Source organism: Sarcophilus harrisii, chromosome 2 (genome assembly GCF_902635505.1).
Source record: "Sarcophilus harrisii chromosome 2, mSarHar1.11, whole genome shotgun sequence".
Lineage (NCBI taxonomy): Eukaryota > Metazoa > Chordata > Mammalia > Dasyuromorphia > Dasyuridae > Sarcophilus > Sarcophilus harrisii.
In genome coordinates, this window is record NC_045427.1 from 21,446,085 (window position 1) to 21,473,210 (window position 27,126).

General features: G+C 46.1%; 2 protein-coding genes across 2 annotated transcripts in view; both read right to left on the reverse strand.

Annotated features, from left to right (window-relative positions):
• The window catches only part of ATP6V1B1 (ATPase H+ transporting V1 subunit B1), a 29,362-nt gene extending 12,190 nt beyond the window's left edge, over window positions 1-17,172 (reverse strand). The window contains exons 1-2 of the mRNA XM_031949731.1: window positions 16,869-17,172; window positions 1,580-1,635 (exon numbers count right to left, since the gene is read on the reverse strand). Coding sequence (XP_031805591.1) covers window positions 1,580-1,635; window positions 16,869-16,986 — 174 coding nt within the window. The 5' untranslated portion in view covers window positions 16,987-17,172. The remainder of the gene's footprint in view (window positions 1-1,579; window positions 1,636-16,868) is intronic.
• A 1,140-nt stretch (window positions 17,173-18,312) lies between these two features.
• The window catches only part of VAX2 (ventral anterior homeobox 2), a 32,551-nt gene continuing 23,737 nt past the window's right edge, over window positions 18,313-27,126 (reverse strand). The window contains exon 3 of the mRNA XM_031949732.1: window positions 18,313-19,935. Within this exon, the coding sequence (XP_031805592.1) occupies window positions 19,438-19,935 (498 nt within the window). The 3' untranslated portion in view covers window positions 18,313-19,437. The remainder of the gene's footprint in view (window positions 19,936-27,126) is intronic.

Consider the following 27,126-nt stretch of genomic DNA (forward strand, 5'->3'; position numbering starts at 1 on the left):
ACCGTTTCTCCCCAGTAGAAAAGGGATGTTTTATAGGACTGAGCCCTTTCTCCAGTGCAGGGCTCGTCAGGAGATGGCGCTATGGGGACAGCCATGAAAAGCCCAGAGTACAGAGATGAAGGGGAATGAATGTATTCTGAAGCCTGAATGGGGAAGTCTCCATGGCAGCACATGAGCGTTGTAGTTCCCTTCCCCTACACGCAACTCCAGCTGATTTAGTGTAATTTCATAGGATTTTAGATCTGAACTGTGTCTTCAAGTCTTGATCCTCTCATTTTACAGAAGAGGAAACTGAGACACAGAGGAAAAAAAACATCTTTCCCAAGAGATAGCTAGTTAGGAGCAGAGCCAGACAGAACTTGAACCTGGGTCTTTTACCTCTCAGTTTAGGAGACTTTCTACTATGCCAGAAAGACTTCATTCTACATTTTATCAATCATGGACAACATGTCACCATCTGTCTCCATGTTTTTTCATTGATTGGTCCCAATGCTTTCTTCATCTCCATCTCATAGAACCCTCCTATTTCCTACTCAGAACCTTACTGGATTTCCCCAACTACATATGCCTTCTTTCAATTATTTTATATTTATTCTTCAAAAAAATACATATATATTTCATACAAATATACACACACACACATACACACATATATATAAATAATGAATGTAGGGTGGCCGAGGATAGGTTCTGCTTAGTTTTGTCTTTGTATTTTTAGTGTCTAGGACAGAGCCCAGTACGTAGGCTTTCAATAAATGCTTTTTGATTTATTAACAGTTAATTGGTACATTCAGAGGAAGCAGCCTCATGAAGACAGTACCTGCCCTCAAGAAGTTTACATTCATTGTGTTGGGAGGAAACAATGGAACAATAAGAACGTAGAAAAGTAAATAAAAACATATAGGAAGCAGTTTAGCAGGAGAGGGCTAAAAGTGGGGCAATGGAGCTGGGTTATCCATGTGAGATTTGATTATTTCCCATGAGCCTCGTGGTGAGACTTATTTGCTTCCTAAGTCAAGGGTTCCTGAAATCAAGTGGCCTTATTCTTTTATATTCCATATCTATAGAGACCATTCTAATAGCCATAATAACCTGAACATATGATGCTGGGGCCTTGCCCACCCACTATTTCACTTAATCCCCCATGAGGGCCCTAGGAGATTGTCAATATTGACTCAACTTTACAAGGGAGAAAATGGAGATCTCTAGAGGATAAGTGACCCACTCAGGCTTGCCTATGGACTCAGTATCAGAGCAGGGAATAGAAATCCTGACCCTCCCCCCCATCCCAGCCCGGGGCTCTTCTACTCGGCAGTAAGAGACTTATTCACTAGGAAGATTTATTCTTCATGACTTGCTATGTTGGCATCAAATGGGGGGTGAGGGGAAGGATTTTGTTATGTTTGTCAGAGACTGAGAAAAGATGCGTCTCTTTAGAATGTAGCTCTGTGGGTTTGGGGGATAGGGAGGTAGAGTTTAGTGGAAGCAGGAACAGGTGTTGGGGGTGGGGTAAAGAATGGGGAGACGGAGAATTTGGGGTTCAGATTTTCCTTCTCTGGGCACTCCCCCTGTTTCTTACCTTTACATTATCCAGAACAACCAAGGGTCCATTGACACTGCACACAGTCCTGTAGGCTGAGGAAGAAGAGGGAAAATAGATGAATTGGACTCAAAAACCGTATAAATTAATCAAGCCATGAGCAATTATAAAATGCCCACTGTGTACCAATAAGCCAACACACCAGTAGGCTAGTGCACCAGGGAGCATGCTAGCAGGTGGAGATAGAAAGACAAAATGAAATGTCCATGATCTCAAGATGTTTTTGTTTTGCTTTTAAAAATCAAAATTATTGTCGATATAAATGATATTTCGGATTCCAGACTCAATGCTCTACCTCCTACATCAATAGTGTGACCTTCAGAAAGGTCAAGGAGATGATGAGGACTGAAAAAAGGCCATTCCATTTGGTGACGGCTAATCTCTGAGAGAGCCGTTTTCAGAGCATCATGGGGTCAAAGGTTGAGTTGCAAAGGACTAAGGTCAAATTGGGTAGTGAGGGAGACAGTGTATGGACAATTTGTATGGACAAATTGTTCGAGATTAGCTGCAAAGACTAGTTAAATCATGGGACAACAGTTATTCAGGGTAGAATGGTTAATGGGAGGCTTTTAAAGGAATGATGATTTAGGCATATTTATATTCAGATGGCAGGAAGAGGCACAAGAGAGGGAAGATGACAGAGCAAAGTTCTGGGGAGGCTGGGGGAAAAGAGCCTTCTCTCTTCTCCTCTCCTCTCCTCTTCCCCCTCTCTCCTCATCTCTTCTTTCCTCTTCTCTCCTCTCCTCTTCTTTTCTCTTCTCTTCCCTTCTCTTCTATTATTTTCTCTTCTCTTCTCTTTAATGTCTTTTCTTCTCTTCCCCTCTCCTCTCCTCTCTTTAATGTCTTTTACTCTCCTCTTCTTATTTCTCTTTTCTCCTCTCTTCCCTTCTCCATTCTCCTCCATTATTCTCTCCTTTCCTTTTTCTTTTCTCTCCTCTCTTCCTTTTTTCCCTTTCTCAGTCATCCCCCTTCCCTTCCTTCTCTTTCCCCTCCCACTTTCCCTTTCTTTCCCTTTCCCCCCTTCCTTCCTCCCCTTTCCTCTAGCCCCCTCCTTCCCTCAGTTCTTCATCCCCTGCCCATCCTCCTCCTGACAGCTCGGGTGCATCCAGGCCATTAGCTGTGACAGGGGCAGCCACCATTGCTGTAAGGGTCATGCCCCCAACCAGGGCCCCTCCTCACCCCGAACACCTGCGGGAGGCTGGGGGAAGGGGGACCAGGCCTCCCATAGCTCTCATTGGCTGGGCCCTTCACAGCTCACCACTTCCAGAATTAGAGAGGGCTTTTTAATCCCCAGGGGGTTGCTTCCTCTCTTGCCCTCCCTTGCCCCCTCCAGCCTCAGCAGCTCCAGTCAATTCCTCCTTCCTCTCTGCACTGTGGGAATGACTCAGGCTCCCAGCCCTGCCCAGCTCAACCCGGCCCTGCTCAGCCTCTGACACTGGACTTGGACATTTTATTCACAATCGTCTGACTACTGGCCTTGTATACCCAGCACCTGCCGCAGAGCCTGGCACACTGCAGTCCCTGAACAAATACTCGCTGGTAAACGGACTAAAAATGAGATTAAAATGGCAGACGGAAAATCAGCCTGGTGTCACGGGCAGAGAAGCATCCTCTAAGCTGGAGAAATCTTGGTTCAAATCTTGCCTTTGACGTATACTGACTTTGTGACCAAGGGCAAATCACTTAACCCCTCTGTGCTGCCAGAGAACTTGCTAACGTTATATGTTGTAAGCAAGTTGCACATCAGGGTCAGTGAGTGGGAGTTTCCACACTGGGAGTTACTTGTATCAATCACAGCACAAACCGGGACCTACTAATAACAGAGGACACTTAAAATCTCAAAACACTTTGTATCAATGATTTCTTTACAGTCTCACAAAAGCCTGGAGTGTAGAGAGTAGGAGTAGTCTTTTAACTATTTTATAGTTGAGGGTAGATGATATAGACAATAGATAGATGATAGACTGATAGAGATGGATGGATGGATGGATGGATGGATGATGAATCTATGGATAGACATGACAGAAGGATAAATAGATCAGATAGACAAGATAGTTTAGATAGCCGGATAGATAGGAAGAAAGATAGATAATAATTGATATTTCCTCATCTGTAAAATTGAACTGAAGAAAGAAAGGACAAACTTCTCCACTGTCTTTGCCAAGAAAACCCCAAATGGGGTCATGGAGAGTTGGACCCCACAGATACAACCGAACAACCACAAGAAAATGGTGAGGTAGATGAATTATGGAGTGATAAATAGGTAAATAGATAGATGATATAGGTAACAGATAAATGATAGACTGAAAGAAATAGGTAAATAGATGGATGGATAAGGTAGATAAGTAGAATTAGACATTGAAGCCCTACTATGTGATAAGTGCTGGAGTAAGCAAGATACTCTCTTCCTTCAAGGAGAAGATATTCTAATGGGGGAAGATCTTTCTTAAAAAGGAGTTTGAAAGGAACATGGGAGAACCTGGTGTTGAAGGGACTGATGAGATGGGAGGAGGTAACGAGTTCCCTATCAGTGGAAATATTTGAGCAAGAACTTGTTGAATACTGGTCAGGTATTTTATATTAGGGATTCTTTTTTAGGTTTGGGTCATACTGGGGGGTCTCTGAGAGCCCTTAGACGGCCGAGATTTTACAATTATGTGTGATTAGGAGACAGATCTAGATTCTGGACCCAAATTGGGCAGGCCCAGTGGTTTTGGGGCTTCAGTTTCCTTGTTTCTCAAATTGTCCTGCCTGCAAACAAAGACACTGTGACAGTGGACCAGAATACCTGCTTTAGTCCATAGAATGACTCTATTTAGTGCATACAAAACTCTAGTCAGCATCAGCTGTATGACCAAGCCTCTGTCTTCTCATTGATTTCGGAGTCTCCTCAGCATCATCCTTGAAAACACACTTAGACTGTATGAACCACAAAATTGTGTCCCCAGCCCAAGTCTTAAGCATGGACATAGACTGACCTTTAACTACAACCACAGCCTCCCATTAATCCTGACAAGAAACAGAGTCACAGAATCATGGACATAAACACATACAGAGAGAGACAGAGACAGAGACAGACAGACAGAGAGAGAGAGAGAGAGAGAGAGAGAGAGAGAGAGAGAGACAGAGAGACAGAGAGATGTCAGCATTTCTGAGCAGGGGGAGAGACACACAGAGCCATAGACATAAACATAGAGAAAGAGCCAGAGCCAGAGACACAGGGAGAGCCCGAGCCAGAGAGAGATGTCAGCATCTCTGAGCAGGGAGAGAGACAGAGCACGGCAGAGAAGTTCATTCAGGGCTGGCCAGAGAAAGGCAAGGGCCAGCCCATGGGGAAATTTCCAATGCCATCATCATTAAGCTGTTGGGCGAGAAGAAAGCCTTGAACTCCAGGGTGGAAAGATGCAGGGTGGGTGGGCTGGGGCAGGGTAGGGAGTGGAGGGAGAGAAAAGCCACGGAGAGGGAGAGAAATTGCCAATTCTTGTCCCAGAAGAAAAGTCTTTCAACTTCACCCCCGCCTGGTCTGCTCCCCCTGTTTCACAGCTCCTGTCACATGAAATCCCCATTAAGCCTGACAATCAGCCACTATTACCTCCCATGGGAGGGGGAAAGGAGGAGAAAAGAAAGGATTGGGCAGAGGACAAAGACAAAAAAACAGCCATCGGTGGCCCCCCACCCCCACCCCCCGGGGGAGGGGCTTCCTTCTGTGGGGGATCGAGGCTAGGGAAGCTTAGGGGCTCACTGCAAAGTCTGTCCTTTGCAAAAAAGTCCCTAGCTTTGTAGTTCAGCTTCAGGGTCCCAGAATGATGGTCTCTACCCCCCCCCCCCCCCCCCCCCCCCCCCCCCCCCCCCCCCCACCTCCCCCTACCTCCCTCAGAGACCTAAGAAACTCACTGAGGGAAATAAGGAGCGCTCAAGATCACATATAAATAGCAGAAACAGAATTTGAACTCTGGTCTTCTGGGTAAAACCCAGGACCCTTTTCTTTGTCTCATCTTCTTCCAGATCGAAGGGGATCTGGAGAAATCACTCAGAGGTCCTGTTACCCAGAAAGCAACGAGCATTTGTTGGGTGGATAGAGAGGCTGCAGTCAGGAAGACCTGGGTTCAAATATGGCCTCAGACACTTCGTCGCTATGTAATCCTGGGCCAGTCATTTCATTCTATTTGCCTCAGTTTCCTCATCTGTCAAATGAGTTGGATCAGGAAATAGCAGCATCTCCAGTATCTTGGGGATACAAATTTAAGCTAAGAGAGAGACAGTCCCTACCCTCCAGGAGCATGCGCTCGGGCAGAGGAAGACAACACATAAGGGAGCTGAAAAGGGAATGAGCCTGCAAGGTAAGTTGTGTCCAAGGCAAGAGAATCAGAACCAGGACTGGAATAGAACAATGGCGATCCTAGGCCCTTTCTTCCAAAGGAGGCCCTGGGAGGAACTTGCCAGTGGGAGAAGGGGACAGCACGGTGGAGAGATTGAGTGGCACAGTGGGTAGGGCTAAGGACCTGGGGTCTGCATGACCTGGGTGCAGGCTTTGGACACTAGTGGTGTGATCTTGAGCGAGTCACTTAAGTTCTGCTTGCCTCAGTCTCCTCAAATGTCAAATGGGGTAATAATAGAGAGTCTCTCCTGGGGCTGTTGTGAAGATCAAATAAATCATATTTGTAAAGTGCTGAGTATGGCACCTGGTACTTGATAAATGCTTGTTTTCTTCCTTCCCTAAGAACAGAACCAAACTCCTGAGTCTGGCATTCAAGGCTACTTGGTCAGCTTTCCCTTCCTTTCTCACTCCGGTAGCGGTAGCTCACTCTGCTGAATTGTTTCTCATATTTCTGAACCCTCGAACCCTTCAAGGCAAATGTCTGTCTTGGCCACTCAGCAGCTTCTGAGACACAGGGAGGAGCTCTTCCATTTTTCCATTGTCTGCTGATGGGGTGGGGTGAGACAGAGTTCTGCCCATTGTCTAGGGTGGAAAGCTGAGGCCAGGAGCGGTGCATTTCAATTCCAGAGCCAGTGGGGAACCAAGGAAGTAGAATTCAGAGACTTGGTCCCCATTTGGCTGTCAGAACTGTGGTTCCCTAAGGGAATTTCAGGAGCATGGACTCTGCTTGCTCATGTTTGTGGAGTAAGGTTAAGAGAGAGGCAGGGTGCTGGCTCAAATGACCTCTGTAGAGTCTGTTTGTAGCAGAACTTCTCAGATCTTTTTAGACGCTCCCTCAAGGAGCCCCTGTGCTCCTCCAGCTCTGCTCCCCCTTTTCTTCTCTTGTGTAACCTGCTCATTGTGTTATCTGACAGTTTTTACGGGGCTGTCAGTCCCAGCCAAGCCCCCCCTCCTAACCCCCAACCCCTACCCCTATCCAACCTCCCGCTGGCTCCCCTGTCAAAGGCCCAGCGGGGGATCCCCCACCAGCCCACTAATTAGGGCCTGGGGACCAGCAGACTGGGCACACCTGCAGCATCATGTGAGGGGACGGCAGAGAAAGGCTGGGGTCGCCCATGCGTGAGGCTGTGGGGTGGACGGGGGCACAGGAGACTCCGTTACCTCTCGGACATATTCTAGATGCTGGGATTGCAGGGGGAAGAGGGACTGGGGAGGAGGGAGGGAGGGAGGGTGATAACAGGGAAGAGGGATGAGGAAGGTCGGGGATGATACCACAGAGGTTTGGGGTGGGCAGGAGAGGGGGAATTACCCAGTTAGAAAATATCAGGGCTCAAAGGGATCTCAGAGGTCACTGAGTTCAATCTCCTTGTTTTGTAGGGGAAACTGAGGCACAGAGATGGAGAAGGGAAAATGCCTCAGCCTGGCACTCAGGATCCGTTCTCTCCCAATGGCCCAGGCCAAGGAGCACGTATGCAGCCTACAGGCTGACTGGCCCAGATGTTTCCTGAAGCTGAATATTGCTGCTGCTGCCCCACCCTTTCATGGAGACATGTGTGGCCATTCTGCATATCCTTGAGGTGATGTGACATTCCCTGAACTCTCGAAGAACCGAGATTCAAGTTCTGTTAAAAACCCCGTTCCAGTCTTTGCAGGAAACCAGAAAAACCTGCCTCTCCCTCGCCCTCTCCACACTTTTCCTTATTCCTTCCCTTTGGCCCAGAACCCGAGGATTCTGGGAAGGACCTCAGAGGCCACTCTAGCCCAATCTTGGCCCAAGAATACATGTGCGATAACAGAGCAGAGAGTCAAAGCAAGATCCTTCCTACTGTACCTGCAGCTAAAGTAAAAAAGAATCTGAGATGTCATCCAGTTCTCTTCACTCCTCTCCCCGCCATTATGAATCTGCTCTGCTCAAACGCCTTGAGCTCTCCCAGTGAGTGGGTGCTGATTCCCCCAAAGTGTCTTGGGCCACCAGCTCCCTCCTGCATTTTCAGGCTTATTTCCTATTACCTTTTCTATGCATTCTATCTTCCGATCAAATTGCTCTGCACGCTGTTCCCCGTGCTCAACATTCCCCATCTCCTGCCTCCAGGGCTTTGCCCAGACTGGGCCGCATCCCAAAAACACTCCCTCTCCTCCCTTCTGGCCATACTTGGCTCCATCCAAAGCTCAGTTCCAGCCTGACCTGTTCTACAAACTTTCTCCTGAGTCTTCCAAGTGTAGCGTTCTCTGCTCCACTCTGCTCCACAAGTGACCACTCCCAGGTCACTTCCTGTGATTTCCGTTGTATTTTCTCCTTCAGGACAGGCGTTCTTTTCATTTTTGTCTTTCTATCTCTGGCACCTAACACCCAGAGTGCAATAAATGGCAGCCGACTGAGTCAGATAGAATTGGATGGCCCTGAGAACTCTGGGAAGGTCTTTTATTGAACTGAAATCTGAGTCTCTTTAACTTCAACCCATTTATTACTTCTCAGTTCTTGGGATGCAGAAAGGGAGGGCTTTAAGGGGAGAGAGGGGTTCTGTGCAATCTGTCCCCTGGATGTCTACGCCGTGGTTGGTATCTGCTCTCCAGCCAGCAGCCTCCTCTCCCCCAGCCAAAACCTTAGATTCTGCCCCTTCCACATCAAGTTCTGATGGGGGCTTTTCCCTTATCTTGCCTAGAACCAGATCTTTTTGCAGAAGGCGCAATCCTGCTTTCCCATTAGAATATAAGCTCACTGAGGGCAGGGCTCTCTTATTCGACTGTAGTTTTTGTCCTTAGGGCAGAGCACAGTTAGCACCCAGGAATAAATGCTGCACAGACCTATCTTTATCATCTGTCTCTATCTATAGCTATCTACCAGTCATCTATCTATCTACATCTGTTTGCCTCCACCTATTTATACCATCGATCTATCATTGGTCCATCTGTCTACTTCCCAGTTGCTTGATGAGCTTCCCACCTCTCACTGCTGGGGAGCGGGCAGGGGGATTGCTTAAATGTCACGTGACATTTAAGAATGAGGTTGGATTATTTTATACCCGGCTAATGCTCAAGAAACTTCCTGATTAGCTGACAATCAGCCTTGAATTTGCCACATGTTGGAAATGATCTTCACCCAAAGCATGGCTAAGTCAGTCCCAGATCAAAGAGGGTGTCCCTGAGGGAGACGTAGGAGGCACGTGGGCTTTGCCGGTCCAACCATGCTTCCATCTTGCCTATTTCCTCTTTCTGGAGAGGGCTAGAACTCAAACTCCAAAAGCTCCAGGGATTGTTATGCCCTCTAGACTATGTTTCTATTTCCATCTTAGTGCCCACGGCCATCATGGAGAAGAACAACTCTTGAGAAGGGACCATTAATATCCCTTAGCTACCACCATTAATCAGAGACCAAACACCACCAATAGGCAGGTAAGCCCAAGAGTCCTAGAAATAGCAATCAGCGCCTTCAAGAAAACGAGTCCTCCTACCAGCCTGGTCTTTGGAACCATCATAGAGGGGAGCAACCATTCTGAGCTTCCAGCCTGGCGTTATGTACTCTCTGACACCCCATGGTTCTGCACACCGGCCGCCATCTTTTTCTGCAGCTGTGGCTACTGAACTCCCAGAAAAGAAAATTCCTAACCCCTGAAGTACTTTGCATTGTCAAGTGATTCAGGAGCAGAAATGGCTGTGTTTTTGTCGATGGAAATTTCATTGAAGAAGAGGTATAGCTATCTGCATTACTGTTGCACTCTAAGGACCATGGGATCTCTCCATCTGATTTAAAGTTGGTGTCTCCTCTATATTGTCTCTTCCTATTAGAATGGGAGCTCCACAAGGGCAGAGATATTTATACTTTCTATTTGTATTCCTACTTAACTTGGCAAAGTATTTTACATATAGTAAGTGCTTTTTCATCCATATATTTATTTATGGCTTTAGAGGGAAGTTGGATGGGATCTTGAAACCATTTAGTTCAATTCACTTATTTTTCAGAGGTGGAAAATAAGGTCCAAAAAGAGAAGGATTTTGATAATTAATGATCTTAGAAGGAATCATGTGGATGAGAGTTCAGGAGGAGAGTTTAGGAAGTTTGGAAGTTTAGATAGATAGATGATTGATAGATAGATAAATGATAGACAGATGCATGCATACATACATGAAAGATACATAGAAAGAAAGCTGTTAACTATCTATGAACAATGGATAGTTTATAAAACCAGATATAACATTTGTACGTGTGCTATATATTACCATAAAGAATTTATTAAAAACTTGAGTCTCCCTGAGAATCAGCTCCTTTGAACTCATCCTGGGGACCTTTTGTCTAAGAACTTTATCTTTCCCATTAAAGAAAATTGCATCTCTTAAAGAATCTTCCCCAGCATATACTGGTCATCTGTCTGTCAGTATGTCTGTCTATGTATCTATCTATTCATCTATGTATGTATGTATCTTTTTATATTTACATGTATTGCTTCCCCTCATGGGATGTAAGCACCTGGAGGGAAGCCCATCTTCGCATAGTGCCTGAAATACAGCAGACGTTTAATAAATGCTCGATGGTTGATTGTTTATAGTCCTCTCTTCTAGGACTAAGCAGCAGGAGTTTAGCCCCGTTTCACAAGAAAGCACATTGAAGATTTAAAGTCTTACCATTGCCATCCCACGCCCCCCATCCTGTCACTGCCTGTTTTTAGGGAAAACATTTCCCTTCCCTTGAGCAGATCTCCTGTGACATCGTTTCTTGACCTCCCGCCATCCCGATTGCTGCTCTCTGAGTGTGCCCTTGTGCTGGATGTCTGGATAGTCCATCTCTGATCTCTCTAAAAGCTGATGTGTGTGAGATCTGACCCTCTAAGCCCGAGTCCTCCAAGACTGCAGAGATCTCAGGGTTTCAGCCATGGGCGACCCTGTGCCCCCCCACTTCCTCCCAGCTCCAGCCCCTGCCCTTTGTGAAAGGTGTTTCTCCTAATGAGCCTCCTGCCTAATTGGCTTCTCCTCCCACCTCCCTCCTCTGAGGGCCGTGCCCTGTCCTTCACACTAGGCAGAGCCAGGGGTCAAAGGGGAAGAACAGGGGGCCAGAGAGAGGGAAGGAAAGGGATTAGGATAAGGTAGTGAGAATACGGGAAGGCAAGATGGGAGCAGGGAGTCTGGAGGCTGTTGTCATGGAAGGAGCTGATGCCCGGGGTCCTCAGACTGAGGGGTGCCCCATTGGGAGCTCCTTACTCTCCCACTGTACTCTCCCCCTGGCATCCTCCAAAAACACACCAAACAAGCCCAAGGAGAGGCATTAGCCTTCGTGGCTGAGAACAAGATGGTGAAGACGAGACCAGATTTCCATCTAAAGATCTAGGGGTATTGGGGATGACCTTGCTCAGTTTGGGTCTATGAGTAAACAAGAAAGGCTGTGGGGGCCTCAGGCTGCACTGAGAGAAAAGCCATGTTTGAGATAAGGGAGCTTCCGCCATCCCCTTGACTCATCCTGGTCGGGCCATAGCTGAAGCAGAGTTTGATTCTGGGCCCATTTTATCAGGGGAACATCCGGAGAAATGCAACCTCCATGGCAAGATTTAAGGAGGTGCCCTATGATATCATCTGAAGAAACAGGGCATGTTTAGACTGGAGAAGGGGAGACTTAGAGACACAAGAACTGGGTTCAAATATCTGAAGGCCTGTCAGGTGGGAGATGGATCAGGTTGCTTGGCTTGGTGCTATGGGGCAGAAGAGCAAAGGGTAAAGATCCAATAGGAAGTAAGCTTTTTGAGGGCAGGACTTCTGTGTTCAGTTTTGCTTTTGTATCCTCACTACCTGGCACATAGAAGGGAGTTAATCAATGCTGAGTAAATGAATGAGCAGATGTACTTCCAGAGGAGTGGATGTGAGAGAAAAACTCCTGATTGTTGGAACTGTGTCAGAGTGCATAAGTCACCTGGGAGGAAGCAGATTCTTCCTCCTTGGGCTCTTTAAGGCTACCTGGCTACTGTCAGGTTGTAGAGGGGAGTGTTGAACCGGTCTGGGCAGGGCTGTGTGTTCTGTGGGCTGCCTTCCTTCTGTCTCTCTCCCCCTGTCTTTCTGTTCCTCTTTCTGTGTGTGTCTGTGTCTGTCATCCTGTCTCTGTCTCTCTACATGTATCTTTGTCTCTTTCTCTGTGTGTGTATCTCTGTCTCTTCCCCCACAGTTTTGTGATATTGCAATGATGTTGTTAGAAGAGGTACAACATGATCTAATGAATAGAATGCTGGACTTGAAGACAAAAACACTTTAGTTTGATTTCACCTCTGAGATTTCCTACATTTACCATGGGAAATTCGTGAAATTTCTCTGAGCCTCAGTTTCCCCATGAAGACTCTGGATAATTATCCCCATCCTGCCTATATCCTTGTTTTGTGCTTGAGGACTTGAAAGCGTCTTACACGTCTCCTAGTCCAAATGGTTCTTTTAACAAATGAAGAAACCGAGAGGGATCAGCTTGCATTGGTGGTGAGGGTCAGGACCTCTGGCTCCATATCAAGGGTTCAGTTCCATTACTGGTGCTCAGTTAGACTTAACTGAGGAACAGGGGTCAGGTTACCAGAATCAGAACTTAACACCCCCCCAGAAATTACATTCAACCCAAGATATCATGGGGTTCTAGGTCTCAGACTGGAAATACCTTCCAAGGTACCGGGTCCATTCTCTCCAGGAGGGAACCTTGGTGATTGACTTAGAATCACACAGGTCATCACAGGTAGAGCTGGGATTTGAATTCACAATTTGGACTGTGCCAGGCCGCAAAGCTTTTCTGTGACAAAAGTGTCAGAAAATACTGCCCGCGCCAGTTACAAAACTGCCAAGCTGCCCTTGCATGGCTAATGAGTTGCCAACACTAATGAAACCACAGGTCCAGACCAAAAAAAAAAGAAAAAAAGAAATAGGGACAATAATCATTTTGCTTCCACCTTATGGGGCGCCATGAGCAGAGCACTCTTGAAACCTCAAGTGCCGCATAAGTATAAATTCTCAGTGACCTGTGTGCCATACTTTAATGCCCCTTGGGGCATGGCCATGCTCACCTGTTGTTAGTCACACCAAATGTCATCCCTGAGTCAGATCTAGCACAAGGAAGTAGAATACACTTTGGCTTTTCCTGGGGTGGAAAAGCACTGACCTTACCTCAGTATCAGGATAACCCCTTCCCTGGCTGTTGACAGTAAACTGAGTTAGGGAGGGAGGCTGTGATCAAAGGAAGCCAGTTAGATCGGGTGTGAGTGAAGCTGAAGGTGAGCATTGGGGCTAAGGGGCCGAGGAGGTGGATGTGGGGGGGATGCCACCTTTCCTTGTTCACTCTTTTTGGGAGGGAGGATCCAGGGAGTGATGGGTTCTGGACACTGGATTCAATGACTGCCAGACTTTCTGGTCACTTAGCTCCTCCTGCCACCTTCCTGCCCCTATCCCAGCAAGAGAGTCTGTGGTTCTAGCTCAGTCCTTATTTCTCTGTCCTTTGTCATCCCTGTCCCATCTCCAGAATTACTGCAGGGCAGGATCTCATCAGGACATTCAGCCTCTAAAAGGATGGGGCCTCCCTCCTTCTGAGTGATCCTCTGGACAGGGGCCACTTTCCCCCCCATCAGACCAGGGCATCTTTATCTGCCCCTTTCATGCTCTTATCATTCACTCCTCCTCCCAGATCTCACACTTCCTCTACTCTCAGCAACCACCCATGCTCCCATTGCCTTGGAGGTATAAACTTCCAATACACAGGGAAGGCCATCCCTACTGCAACCCTTCTAGTCTTACCTGACTTTGCCTCACAAATCCTATTGCTGGTCAGATTGTACTATTCTTGTCTCCATTGCTTGTCCTGTGCTTCACTGGTCCCTGTGCACTTTTGCTCACACACTTCCTTAGAACACAATGTCCCACCTTCATTTATCCCTCGGAGCCTAAGATTCCAGATTGGAGCTGCCAGGAACCTTGGAGGCCATCTAGTCTAATGCCCTGCTTCCAAGAGGGCGGAAAGGAGCTCTAAAGAGTGGGGAGGGATTTACTCAGAATCCCAGAGCTTAGTGTGTGGAGCAGCATTTGAACCAGGTCTTTCTGATCCCAAAACAAAAACTCTCTTTTCTTTCAAAGTCAACTAGAGCACCACAGTACTCCTTTGGACTCCTCACACCAACTCACCCTGATCGTAACTCAAAATAAGAGGCATGTAAAGGGCACGGGGACTGGAACCTAAGGCTTTAAGGCCTAATTCTACTTCTTCCACTAACTGACAGTGGGACCTTCTCTGCACTTTAGATCTATAATCTGTGAACCAAGGAAGTCAGATCAGATGGCCTCTAAGATCTATTCCTCCTGGAATGTGTATCTGAAACCAAACTGGGATCTTCCTTCCTTCCTTCCTTCCTTCCTTCCTTCCTTCCTTCCTTCCTTCCTTCCTTCCTCTCTCTCTCCCTCCCTTTCTCTATTCCTTTTCTCCCTTCTTCCTTTCTTCCTTCTTTCTTTCCTACTTCCTTCCTTCCTTCCTTGCTTCCTCCCTCCCTTCCTCTCTCTCTCTCCTTCTTTTCACTCCCTTCTTCCTTCCTTCCTTCCTTTCTCTCCCTCCCTCTTTCTCTTTCCTCCTTTTTCTCCCTTTCTCCCCCCCTCCCCTTTCTGGTTTAATATTATTTTCCTAACCCTAATGCTTCTGTGGGAACATGCCTAACATAGGTGTCTGGTAGCAGTCTTTCTAACCCTAATTCTCATTCCTACCACTTTCTGGAATTAGAGTATTCCCTCGGAGATCCCCTTCCCTGTTCAAAAGATGAATCTTGTTTGTTCATGGCTGATAGCTTGCTGTCTCCCCCAATGGAATGTGAATTTTTGAGGTCAAGGTTTTCAGTTTCTTCATCTATAAAACGAGCATAATAATAACATCTACCTCCCTGGTTGTTGGGAGGCTCAAATGAGATAAATTTTAAATGCTTGGTACATTATAGGCTCTATGTAAATGTTAGCTATTCTTATTGATGTTAATTAATTCTTATTAATGCTAGCTACTACTTTGTCTCCTCAGCATTTATCACGGTGCCTGCTATGTATAATAAATGATTAATAAATGTCTGTTGTTGGTAAACACTCCCTAGGAGGTGAGAGTTATTTTTAAGGTTTTTCTTGACCTCTAAATCTTAATTAATATGTTAATTAATTCTCACAGATGTTAGCTACTACCTTGTCTCCTCAGCGTTCATCACAGTGCCTGCTATGTATAATAAGTGATGAATAAATGTCTGTTGTTGGTAAACTCTCCCTAGGAGGTGAGAGGTTATTTTTAAGGTCTTCTTGACCTCTAAGTCTCTCCTTTCTCAAATTTCTCATGGTCCTTTATGCCATGGTATATGATCTCTCTCCTTTGCTTCTCCCACATTTTGCCTTTGACCGTAGTTATTTACTTTCATATTTTTATCCCCTTCTTAAGGTCTGGGAGAGCAGGGACAGCGCTTTGTCTCGTCCCCAAATGGCCAGTCCTTAGCCCAAGAACTTGAGCGTAGAAACATTGACTAAAAACTTGCTGAATTTAGTGGAGTCTAAGTCCGCCCCCTCATCTCTCAGCTCCTGCCTCCCTGGGGCCATCTTACGTGGGTCCCTCTCTGGCCAGCTCTCAGTAGTCGGAGCCGGCTGCGGGGAGTTCTGAAGCCGCAAGGGGTGAGGGGAGGGACTAGCGCGGGCGGTTTAGTCTCCAGGAAGAAGGCGCTGCAAGCCAGCCAAAGGGCAGGTGTGACCTTGGGGAAGGTGAGGGCAAGTAGGGGGTGTGTGTGTGTATGTGTGTTTGTGTATGTGAGTTGTGTGTACTTGTGTGTAAGTTATATGTGAGTGTGTGTTAGTGAGTGTAAGTTGTGTGTGTGTGTTAGGGTGTGTAAGTTTAGTGTAAGTTATGTGTGAGTGTGTGTGTGTAAGTTATGTATGTGTGAGTGTGTTAGTGTGTGTGTAAATTGTGTGAGTGTGTTAGTGTGAGTGTATGTGTAAGTTGTGTGTGTAAGAGTGTGTTATGTATGTGTGTTAGTGTGAGTGTGAATGTGTAAGTTATGTGTGTGAGTGAGTGTGTGTGTGTGTGTGTGTGTGTGTGTGTGTAAGACCCGGAGAGGGAAAGGGAAAAGGGGAACTTAAAGGCTGTCTGCTCTCCAGACTTTAGGATCCTAACTGCCCCGAATCCCTGGAGCTGGGACCCCAGAAAGACACACAAGCTGCTTGCTTGCCTGTCCCCCCCAGGTACTTTCCCTCATGGGCACAGCGGGTACCCCCAGTGCCCGCCCCACACGCTTGGGCCCCCAGACGCCTGGTTCTCAGGGCTGTCCCCCAGCTGAAGGGCTTGTCGGGAGCCCAGAACTAGCTATGGTTTCGGTGGGAGCAGGCGGGGGGGGGGCGGCCGTGGGGTGGGAAGGGTTGAGAGTACGAGCCCAGCAGAGAGGACACAGACCACTCCCTTTATTCTCAGTCCTTGCCATTCGGTGGGGGAAAGGACAGAGGGAGGTCCGGGGTCAGGGCCAGCCAGACGGAAGAGGGAGAGGGAGCGAGCGATAACTTGGGGATGCTTCCCCTCCCCACACGCCCTTCCCAGTGTCCCGTAATCGAGGCCCTGGAGCTCGCCGGCCCCAAGAGCCGCTTCCTTCGCCGGCGAGGCAAACTGTCAGGCTCTCAGCTCCGTTCCCTGCCCCTCTCAGGTCCACAAAGTACTTTCATATTTCAGGCACAGGAACTGGACAGACGCACAGGAGGATCACGGGGGCAGGAGGGGCATCCCTCCCCACGACCCCGCACCCCGTCTGCTCCTTAAAGGACTGCGGCATGCTGGCCCTCCAGCGGTCTCCCCCTCCCCCGATGCCCCAGAGCAAGGAACCTTCCTCCCTCTCCCCTCTCTGCGCCCCATCTCCCCAGTCCCCCTTCACGCGCGGAGGAATAACTCACTGATTCGGGGATGGGTGATGTAGTTCCGTGTGACTGCCTGGACGTGCTCCCGAGCTGCCGCCGCCGCTCCGAAGGTTCCCAGGACGTCCCCCGGCCTACACGCTACCTTAGTGGCCATCTCCCAGCCGGACTCCCCTTCGCAGTGGAGCTGAATGCAGCCTGGGCAGTTAGCTCTCCAACTAAGAGCCTGAGCTGCAGCTGGACAGGGCTGCCTCCAGCCTGCCTGGTTCAGCCCCTTCCTCCTCCTCTTTCCCACACTGGTTGACAATAAATAGGAAATCTCAGCCTTGCAGAAGGCCCTTATTATTCTCTCTGCCCTGAGGGAATAGGCCATCTCCTCCCCTCTATCTAACTCCTACCCTATCTATCCCCAAGGGCTGCCCTCTGGATGGGATCACAGGATTATACCTGGGTCCCTGGAAGGCACCTGAAAGGTCATCATGTCAAATCCCCTAAGTTACTGATTTTCCTAAAATCACACACCCAGAGAAAGGGAAAAGGAGTTGTAGGGAGGGGAATGTGAGGAGGTTGTTTCCACAACCTCCTTTAGGAGAGAAGGATGAGTCCTGAGGATGTGGCCTCCAACCACTGCTTGAGAAGCCTTGATCCCTTGGGTCTAAGGGCATCTTCTTTAGTTGTTAAGGTACCATTTAGATCTCTACTAGATCTTTTTTAGATCCCTCAGAAGCCAAGATCTCCTCTACTGGATTGAGGCTCTAGGTGTAGATACCGGATCCCCTTCTCAGACCCGAAGGGTTCTGTCTTCTCATTTCTCCTAACTTTCCCTGTGCCCTACCCCAAAAAAAAGTGTGCTTTGGCCTTGGTGACACTAGCAGGCTATATTGATGATGATACCAGAAGTGACGATAAAAATGGTGGTCATCGCGCTGGCGGTGATGGCGATAATTTTGACCTCGAGAATTGTTGATATGTGGGTGGCGAGGATATTGATAATGGCAGGAATGATATTGATAGTGTTCTGGGTAATGATGTTAAGAACCATCATAGGGATAAAGGTAGGTACCAGAGGAAAGTGACAATGGCAGTGAAAATAATGCTAACGGTGGTATAGGGAAGGATAAGGGTAATGATGATATTGAGAGGGATAATGTCAGGGGTATATTCCTCGTAATAATATATTTGTAGTGATTGGGGTGATTGGGGGGGGGCTGATGCTGGCTGCGTTGGTGATCACACGTCATAATGTTAGTGTGGGTACTGATTGTGTTAGTGATGATGGAAATAGTGATGACCATGACTGGGATATCAGGAGGGAGGTGACCGTAGGGATGGTGGTCAGTAAGGACACAATATCTTTACCCCAGGGATTTCTGGGACTCCCCCTTTAACATGTATACATACATTCTCTTTAAATAAAGAGACACTCTGAGAGGCAGGGAATGTTGACAGTGGTAATCTCTCCCTTTCCCTGAGGTGGAGACAGATCTCTCGGGATCCCTGGTCTACCATGGATTAATTTAGTGATTTATTTTTGGTTACATCATCTGTATTTTTCCTCTTGGTTCTTGCATCCTTCCGTGTGAAGCAGTCCCCCTCCCCACGTTCCCCATCCCTCCCCCATTTCCCACACCCCACTTATCACCATCAGCTCCCTTGGAAGGCTTTGCCGGGCCTGGCCTCCTGGCTACAATGGAAGTCTAAAAGGGAGGAATCTTATTTCTGTAGGATCCCGATGTGGGCCCGTTGAAACATAGGTTCAGGAAAGCGGTCCCCACTATGGGTCCATTTCCCCAAATATGGGAACCATGGCAAAATCGGTCTCGGCCAAAACTTTCAGGTTCACAAATTTTGTCCTCATTGCCTCCATCCTCCCCTTTCTGAGTCCATTTCTGCCACTTTATGGCCCTTATCACCCACATTAGCTTAGGGACTGAATGCATTCCTTTCCATCTTGCCTCCCTTTTTACCTCTCTCATTTTAAGAGAGAAAGAGCAGAATCCAAGGGGATTGTGGGAGGGGATTTCAGGTACAGCAGCACCTAAACGAGGGGGACATTTTTGGATAGGAAGAACCTCTCATACGTGATTGCTTACAACCACATCCTCCATGGGGGAGGCCAGCTTTGGCCTCCACATGTTGAGAAGAGGCCCGAACGGACAAAAGCCCTATTCCAGCACAGAAAAAGAGCAACGTTCTAGCCCTACTTCCAAACTGAGGCCTTCTGGGCTCCCCGTGTGGCTCCCGCTAACAGGGCCTGGACAGAATAAGAGAAAGTCGAAGGAAGACCTGGGGACTGGAAGTCTGTTGGGAAGGAAAGGGCAATTTTTAAAATCTCCGCCGACTCTTGTGCCTTTCCATTTATTTGTGTGAGAGACACCCTTGCACACTCCCTGGAGTGAGCACACACACACACACACACACACACACACACACACACACACACACAAATTGCCCAGATATTTGGTTGATGAGTTTTTTTCAGCTGGGAGAGAGAGATTGACGGAGAGGGAGGAAGTCTTTCTCTTCTGACTCCCTGGCTGGAGTAAAGGGGTGGAGGAACGCACGGAGGTGTGAGGGGGAAGGAGTGTCAGTGTGGGGAAGGAGGCGGTTAGGTTGTGTTGGTCTTCTTGCTGCCGGGGCCACTGTTTTTCCTCTCCAGTCGGCTGTAGGGCTCAAAGGCCGAAGTGCCCAATTCATACCCGCTGGGCAAGTCCAGGAGTGAGGTTGTGGTGAAACACAGAGGAGGGGGTGGGGGTGGGAGTCGAGGAGAAGTTGAGGCTGAGGCCATTTGGGGCCCAAGGAGACCAAAGGAGGCACCTGCCTTGGGCGGACTCGCAGTTGGGCTGTTGCCAGCGAGGTTTGAGGAGGAGTTCCGGGAGATCCCCAAAGTAGTGGCCCCATTGCTGGTGGTCAAGCCTGGTGGGGTGGAGGTCAGGGCCAGGAGGCTAGAAGCCCCAGGGACTGAGAGAAGACGTCCCTGCTCCAACAGTCTCAAGATGTTGGATGTGGCAAAGGCCTCAGAAGTGGAAGTTGAAGAATGTTTCTCTGAGTCCCGACTCTGGTCCTTCTTCTGCTTTGTGCGGCGATTCTGGAACCAGACCTTGACCTTGATGAGGTAGAAAGCAGAGTAGAGGGGGAGAGAAAAGTTGGAAGTCAGGAACAGCAGGGAATAACGGGGAGACAAAAGAGAGGGAGAAAGAAGGGGAGAAATGAAACCAGATATGAGAGGAGTGAAGAGGATCAATGGTTTTGGCCAAGTCAGAGAGAAGATAGGAAAATATAAGATGATAAAAGTGAGAGAACGGTGATGGTGGGAGCAGAAAGAATTGGAAACAGGAGGAGGAAGCAAGAATGAGGGGTGAGGAAAGGGAAGGAAAAGAGAAGAGAGATTCTATTAAGCAGATAACCAATGACCTTTTTAAGGTAGAGCATCCAGAGGTCTCCCTAACTCTTGTCCCCTTACTTTCCCTTGCCAATCCATACATCCTACCTATATTTATTCTTTAAAAAATTTTTTTCCAATGGAAAATCCCAATACTTAAGGTTAGGGAGATACCAAAAGTATTGAGCTGCTTCAAATCTCTTATGTTCATGGGAACAGAGGGTCAAAGAATCATAAAGTCTAGAGCTAGGAGAGACCTTGAAGGTCATCTAATCCAGCCCTGTCATTTAATGAAGGAGAAAAAAAAGGGGCTGGGAGAAGGATCCCTCTGACATCGTACAGAAAGTGGTCTCTCAGAAGCCTCATTCTGAATGTCCCTAACCTTAACGGCAGCATGAAGCCCTGGAAATCACGTTGGTTTGGCCATCCGATGATGTGAGCCCAAATTTTGGCTCAGACTCTTCCTCCCTTAAATGGCCTGGGACAAGTCTTATAACTTCCCTGGGGCTCAGTTTTCTCGTTTGGAAAATGATGGTTCTTTCCAGCCCTAAGTCTGTAATCCTGATAATACACGCCATCATTACCGCTTCACTATCACCTTCCACCATTATCACCTCCATTATGATTGCTCCAATCATTATCACTCAAACTTCTTAAGGGGAAAAGTCTTCTTTTTCTCCTTTTCTCCTTTATAGCATAGCCTAACACACGGCTAGGCGCATGAGACCACAGGACCTGATAGCTGGAAGGAAATGAGCTGGTCATGTTATAGGATCCTTTATCACAGAGCCAGAGTTAGAACCAGAAGCTACCTTGGAAGCCATCTAGCTCAACTCCCTCATTTTACAGAAGAAGAAACTGAGGCATAGAAAAGTAAAATGACAAGTATTAAGGGACAGTCCAGTGTCGGAAGTCAGGTCCTTCGGTTTCAGACCTCTGCCTTTCTAGTCATTTAGTTTAACTCATGCATGAGAAACGACTCCCCTTTACATCATAGCCAAGACATGGTCCACCAAACTTTGCCCCCAGATCTCCAAGGAAGGGGAACATTCTGCTGCCTAAGGTACCCCATCCCATGTGTGGGATAGCCATAATTGGTAAGAAGTTTTTGCTTACATTCAACTCTTAGTTAGTGCCTGGAACATAATTTCATTGTTGTTCACTTGCTCCAGTTGCATCCAACTCTTCATGATCCTGTTTGGGGTTTCTTTACTGGGGTGGTTGGCCATTTCCTTCTCAGGCTCATTTTACAGATGAGGAAACTGAGGCAAACGGGGGGAAATGACTTGCCCAGGTTGTTCGAGGCTAGATTTGAACTCAGGAAGATGAGTTTTCCTGACTCTAGTTGGGGAACTCTGTGCACGATAGTGCCACCTAGCTGTCCCAAGACTTTACAACTATATGAAATTTCATCTTATTAGGTGCAACAGAGAGGGTTGTTGGGTATAAGATCCCCACAAAGAAAAAACAAAGCAGTCCCTCCTTCTGAGGAACTAGATTGTACTTTGAGAGCAAGACATGTCAATAGTAACAGTAATTGTACTTTAAAATTAGCGTTTTACAAACATCATCTCATTGGAGCCTCACAACAACCCTGGAAGGTGAATGTTCTTATTACCCCTATTTTGTAAGAAGCTAAGGGAGACAGAAGTTGAATGACTCACCCGGTGTCAACACAGTTAGTAAATATCTGGTTTGAGCCCAGATCTTTGTGACGTCGGGTGTCATTCTATTCATTGTGTCACCTAGCTGCCTCTAGACAAAATATACACAAAATAATCCACAGTAGTTTCAAAACAGAAAATGTATATTTATAAGCAGGGACAGGGCAGGGGTATCTCTAAGGACTCTAAATTTTTTGGAGAAAATACTTGACCTGTGTTATTTATTTTTTTAACGTGCAATTTTTCTATACATATTTCCACAATTATCAGGCTGCACAAGAAAAATCAAATCAAAAAGCGAAAAAAGGAGAAAGAAAACAAAATGCAAGCAAATAGTTACAAAATAGGTGAAAATACTATATGATGATTCACACTCAATCCCCTCAGTCTTCCCCTCTGGGTGTAGATGGCTGTCTCCATCACAAGACCATCGGAAGTGGTCTGAATCATCTCACTGTGTCCTGAAGGAAGCTAGGGCATGAAGAAGAGCACGTGTTCCTGCTGTGACGTGCAAAGGCCTTCGGGTAGAAAGGATCATGCCTGGTGTGTAGGGAGAACTAATGTGACCATCACAAAAAAGCTTTTCATAGTCTTTAAAATATGGAAAGCTTCCTAAAGTCAGATATGTAAGGCTAAAGATTTTGCCTTTCAGCCTAAAGTCAACAGGAAGTCTTTGAAGATTTTCAGATAGAGAAATTCAGACGAGAACAATTTTTGCAAACCTATCAGATCGAAGAATACGGCCAAAAAAAGGCGAATGCTCATTGTTGGAGATGCTGGGGGAAAACAGGCACTGTTTTGGAGCTTGAAATCGTGGCCCTCTTGTGGACAATCCCAGGTTTATTTATCTATATCTTTCCTAAAAGCAATGAAGACCTAAAGATACACTTAGGCTAAAACTGGAAATGGCCTGGCTGTTATGAAAAGCGATTCATGACTTTAACCAATTATGTGCATACTTTGACCCAGTGATACAAGTATAAGGCACATAGCTCCAAAAGATCAAAGAACCACCAAAAAAGACCCCCCATGTTTCTAGGAGTCGTTTTTATTGTAGCAAGGAACTGGAAACAAAGGGGATACGTATCGAGGGGGAAATAATGGGACAAATTATGGAATATAAACATAACGGAATATTTTTCTTGTTCAGTCTGACTCTTAGAGACCCCCATTTGGGGTTCTCTTGGCAAAGATATTGGAGTAGTTTGCCAGTTCCTTCTCTAGCTTAATTTATACATGAAAAAACTGAGGCAAACAGGATTACTGTGCTATTTATTTTTTAGAAATGACAAAGAAGATGATTTCAGGGAAATCTGGAAAATTTGTATGAAATGATGCAAAGTAAAATAGAATCAAAAGAGCAACTAATACAGCATTAAGATTGTAAAGATAAATGACTTTGACCAGCCATGACTCTAGAGCACCTCCCTCCTCACAGAAGACTAGCAGACAGTAGGTGCTAGAAGAGACATCCATTTTGAGATGAATTTGTTTTGCTCAACTGTGATTATTTGTTCCCAGGCAAGGCGTCTCCATTTAGGGAGGAGAGAAAAGATGTTGGGGGTGGATGATATGAGTAATGGTATTGATGTAAAAAAAAAAAACCCAGGAAAAAAAAGAGCTTCAATAAAATATTAAAAATTCCCAGCTGTGAGCTGCAAAGACTTCAGAATGGAACACAAACACAGAGGGCAGAGTTGATACTTTAGTGTTAAATTTAACATATACTTAAAAAAAAAACCCTTGTGAATGTAATAGAGATTCACAAGATTTTTTTTTTGTGTGTGGTCTTCTAAGCACATGGAAATGTTCACATTTGTTGATATTTGTTAAGTTCAGAATTTCAAAAAACAATTTTTATTGGGTCAAAAGACAGGATTCCAATCCTCACAGCACTAGAACTTTCATTTCTCTTCATCTCAGCTTCTTTACGTGCAAAATGAGAATGATGTTCCTTAATAATTGTCAGCATCCATGTAGCACTCTGTTTTGCAAAAGCATTTTACAAATATTCTCTTTTTAAAAAATTATCAGAACAACCTTAAGAGATCGGTACTATTATAATCACCCCATTTTACAGTTGAGGAAACTGACATTTAAGAAGATTGTGACTAGTGAACATCTAAGACTGTATTTGAATTCAGATCTTCCTGACTCTCGGTCCAGTTTGCTTATAGCTGCCTCCTGGGGATCTTGTGGATTATGTAATCCTTAAAGAGAGTTATTATTCATAAATTTTAAGATGATGTGAACTCTGCTGATAATGATGGTAATGCAAACACGGGTCATAAATTTGTGGGGAGTACAATTTTGACCAAAGGTTTCCAGTTTTGTTGCACTCTTCTACAGAAATTTATTTGCACGGCAACTAGAGGTATTATGGAGAATGGAGAAAATTTCTTTCATCTCAGCTTTATTTTTTTTCCCAGTGGAGTCCCAGGATGATTTAAAGGGGACCTAGAATTTGGACCCAGAGATATGACAATAATGAAAAGGAATCTGGGACCCTAAATAGGATAAGAGTTTAGAATGAAGGACTCTGAGTGGAAATAAATGGAAAGCATCATATATTTAGAACTTGGGAGGGATTTCAGAGATTATTAGAGTAACTCCCATTTTACATGCAAGGCAACTGAGTTTCACAAAAGTTAAGTGCCTTGTCTAAGGCACAAAAGTGGCTTCAAACTGACATTTTCTCATTTCAAACCCACTGTTTTTTCCATTGAACTCAACCCTTCAAGTTCAAAGGATTGTTTCAACTTCCCCCCTCAAAACCCTCTAGACCCCAAGGATTTTCCCACTGGCTGCATTTTGCAGACAGGGTCTACACCTAAAGAACTTAAATGTTTCCCTACATTAGGGAGCTGGTAGTTCCCTCCCCCATAGGAAAGAAGAAGCATAATAGCTAAATAGGGCACACAGAGCTGTCAAGGATCAGTGGATTTTAGCAGAGAGCAGCACTGTACATGTCCAGAAGCAACGGGAGATGCCCAGGGGAGAGGACAATGAGGATGCCTCTAGCTCCACAGCCTTGTGGCACAGTTGCTGTAGCCACACAAATTTCCTAAGGGTGTACCCACCCCCGACCACATCTGTCCTCTCCATGTGTTCCCTACCCCTCAGATTCCCAGTGGATGTGCCAGCTGAGTGGTGTAGTGGATAAAGCACCTGCCCTGCAAACAGGAGGGCCTTACTCACTATGTGACTCTAAGAAGTCACTTACCTTCAGTCTGCCTCAGTTTCTTTAAATGTAAAATGGGAATCACAGCAACTTCTGCCTTATAAAGTTGTGAACTTCAAATGAGACAATATCTGTTAAACATAGTGCCTATGAGAGATCAGGTGCTTAATAAATGCCTTTTCCATTTCTCCCTTTTCACGTTCTCTAACTTTATATGTTCCCTTTCTTGTTAGAGGTAATGGTAGCCTATGGGGCAGCTAGGTGGTATAGAGTGACAGCCCCAGTTACCCCCAAGTACCGGGCCTGGAGTCAGCAAGACTCATCTCCCTGGATTCACATCTGGCCCCAGATATTTCCTAGCTGTGTGACTCTAGGAAAGTCACTTAACCCTGTTTGCCTTAGTTTTCTCCTCTGTAAAATGAGCTGGAGAAGGAAATGGCAAGCCTCTCCAGTATTTTGCCAAGAAAACCCCAAATAGAATCATAAAGAATCAGAAATGACTGAAACTACCAAACAACAATAAAAAGATGACCTGTAATTTTATTGTGAAGGTGGAAAGGGACGAGCAGGATAAAAAGAACCTATCCAAACTCACAGAAATGGTGTAGGTCAAGAAAAGAGATATCAGAGGAGGATATTGATTCTAGAGAGGAGCTAGTCATGGAGCCCGGTGAGATACATTCATTTGAGGGCTTTTATGGAATATAGTTTTCAAAATATTGGCGCTCTGGCCTGTGCTGGAGTGAGGCAGGGGGTTTAATCACTGGAGAAAGGAAGCACGCCTTGGGATGTCCTGAGAGAGCCAGGCTTCTGAAGTATTGCCCAGAAATGTGGGAGGGAAACTTAACAGGGAAACAAATGTCTGAAAGGCGACAGCAACTCTGAGACCTTCCAAAGTGGGCCAGGGAAGGAAGGAAGCTTCCCTGGGATGTGTTCTCAGACTTTCTATCCTGGAGCAAAAGTGTGGTTCCCTTCTCAAGGAAAGGCTTATGTGGGAGACCAGCAGAGCCTTCACCTGCATCAGTCAGAAGTCTGCCCTCTCCTGTAGGAGTCACCTTCCACAAACCAGACTGAACTGGCTGAGCATCTGACTGGCAGGTTTGGTGGTCATTTGGCCAATTTCCATCCAGCCGATCCCGAGTTCTCCATTCAATCCAAAGACTTTGTTCTAACTTCATAAAGCTTCACCTGCTTTCAGTTCAACAGCTCATTATTTCTGTTCTATCTGCCTTTTATTTTCTGTTTTCACTCAAGGTAGGAGAGGCAAGGTTGAAATCAATTACTTAGAGACACGGCAACATTTCCCTCCAGCCTGCTCTCCACGGGATAATAGGTGGGAAAGGAACAAGCTATTTTTCCTTCTCCCGGATGAGTTGGAGTGAGAGATGTGCTAGAAGCAACCAGTATGTCCTGGACAGCTGATGGAGCTCATTGTTTGGGGCCTCATCGGCAGAGGGAGATGATGGGGGGAAACACAAAGATGTAAACAAAAGGGACAATGACTTCCTGTGACCCTTTCATCCCTTCTTCCCTATACGAGCAAAGACCAGGACTTGAAGTGAGAGAGATGCTGATGAATTCAATTCAACTTCTTAATATTATAATATTATCAATCAATCAGTCAATATTTATGAAGTGCTCCGTGCTAAGAACATATTATTAATAATAACGTTATGATTGTGATGATAAATCAATGAATTAGTGAAGGTTTATACAAGATCTCCTTCCTACGTGCTCAGCCAGTGTGTTGTGTTTGGTGGGGGGGATAAGAGAAGCCACATGGAGAGAGTAGAGTGGAATAATGGTGATGATGGTTATAATTTAAATAATAAATTTTATAATTTTAATAAATTTATAATTTTTATAATTGAAATAATAAATTTTAAGGTTTGGAAAATGCTTTCTATACATATATGCATATACATACATAATATTTTCATTTGATCTTTACAAGAATACTGGAAGTTAGATGCTGTTATCCTCATTTTACAGTTGAAGAAACTGAGATCAAGTTAAGTGACTTGACCAGGGTCTCACATCTAGCAAACGTCTGAGATAGGATTTGAATTC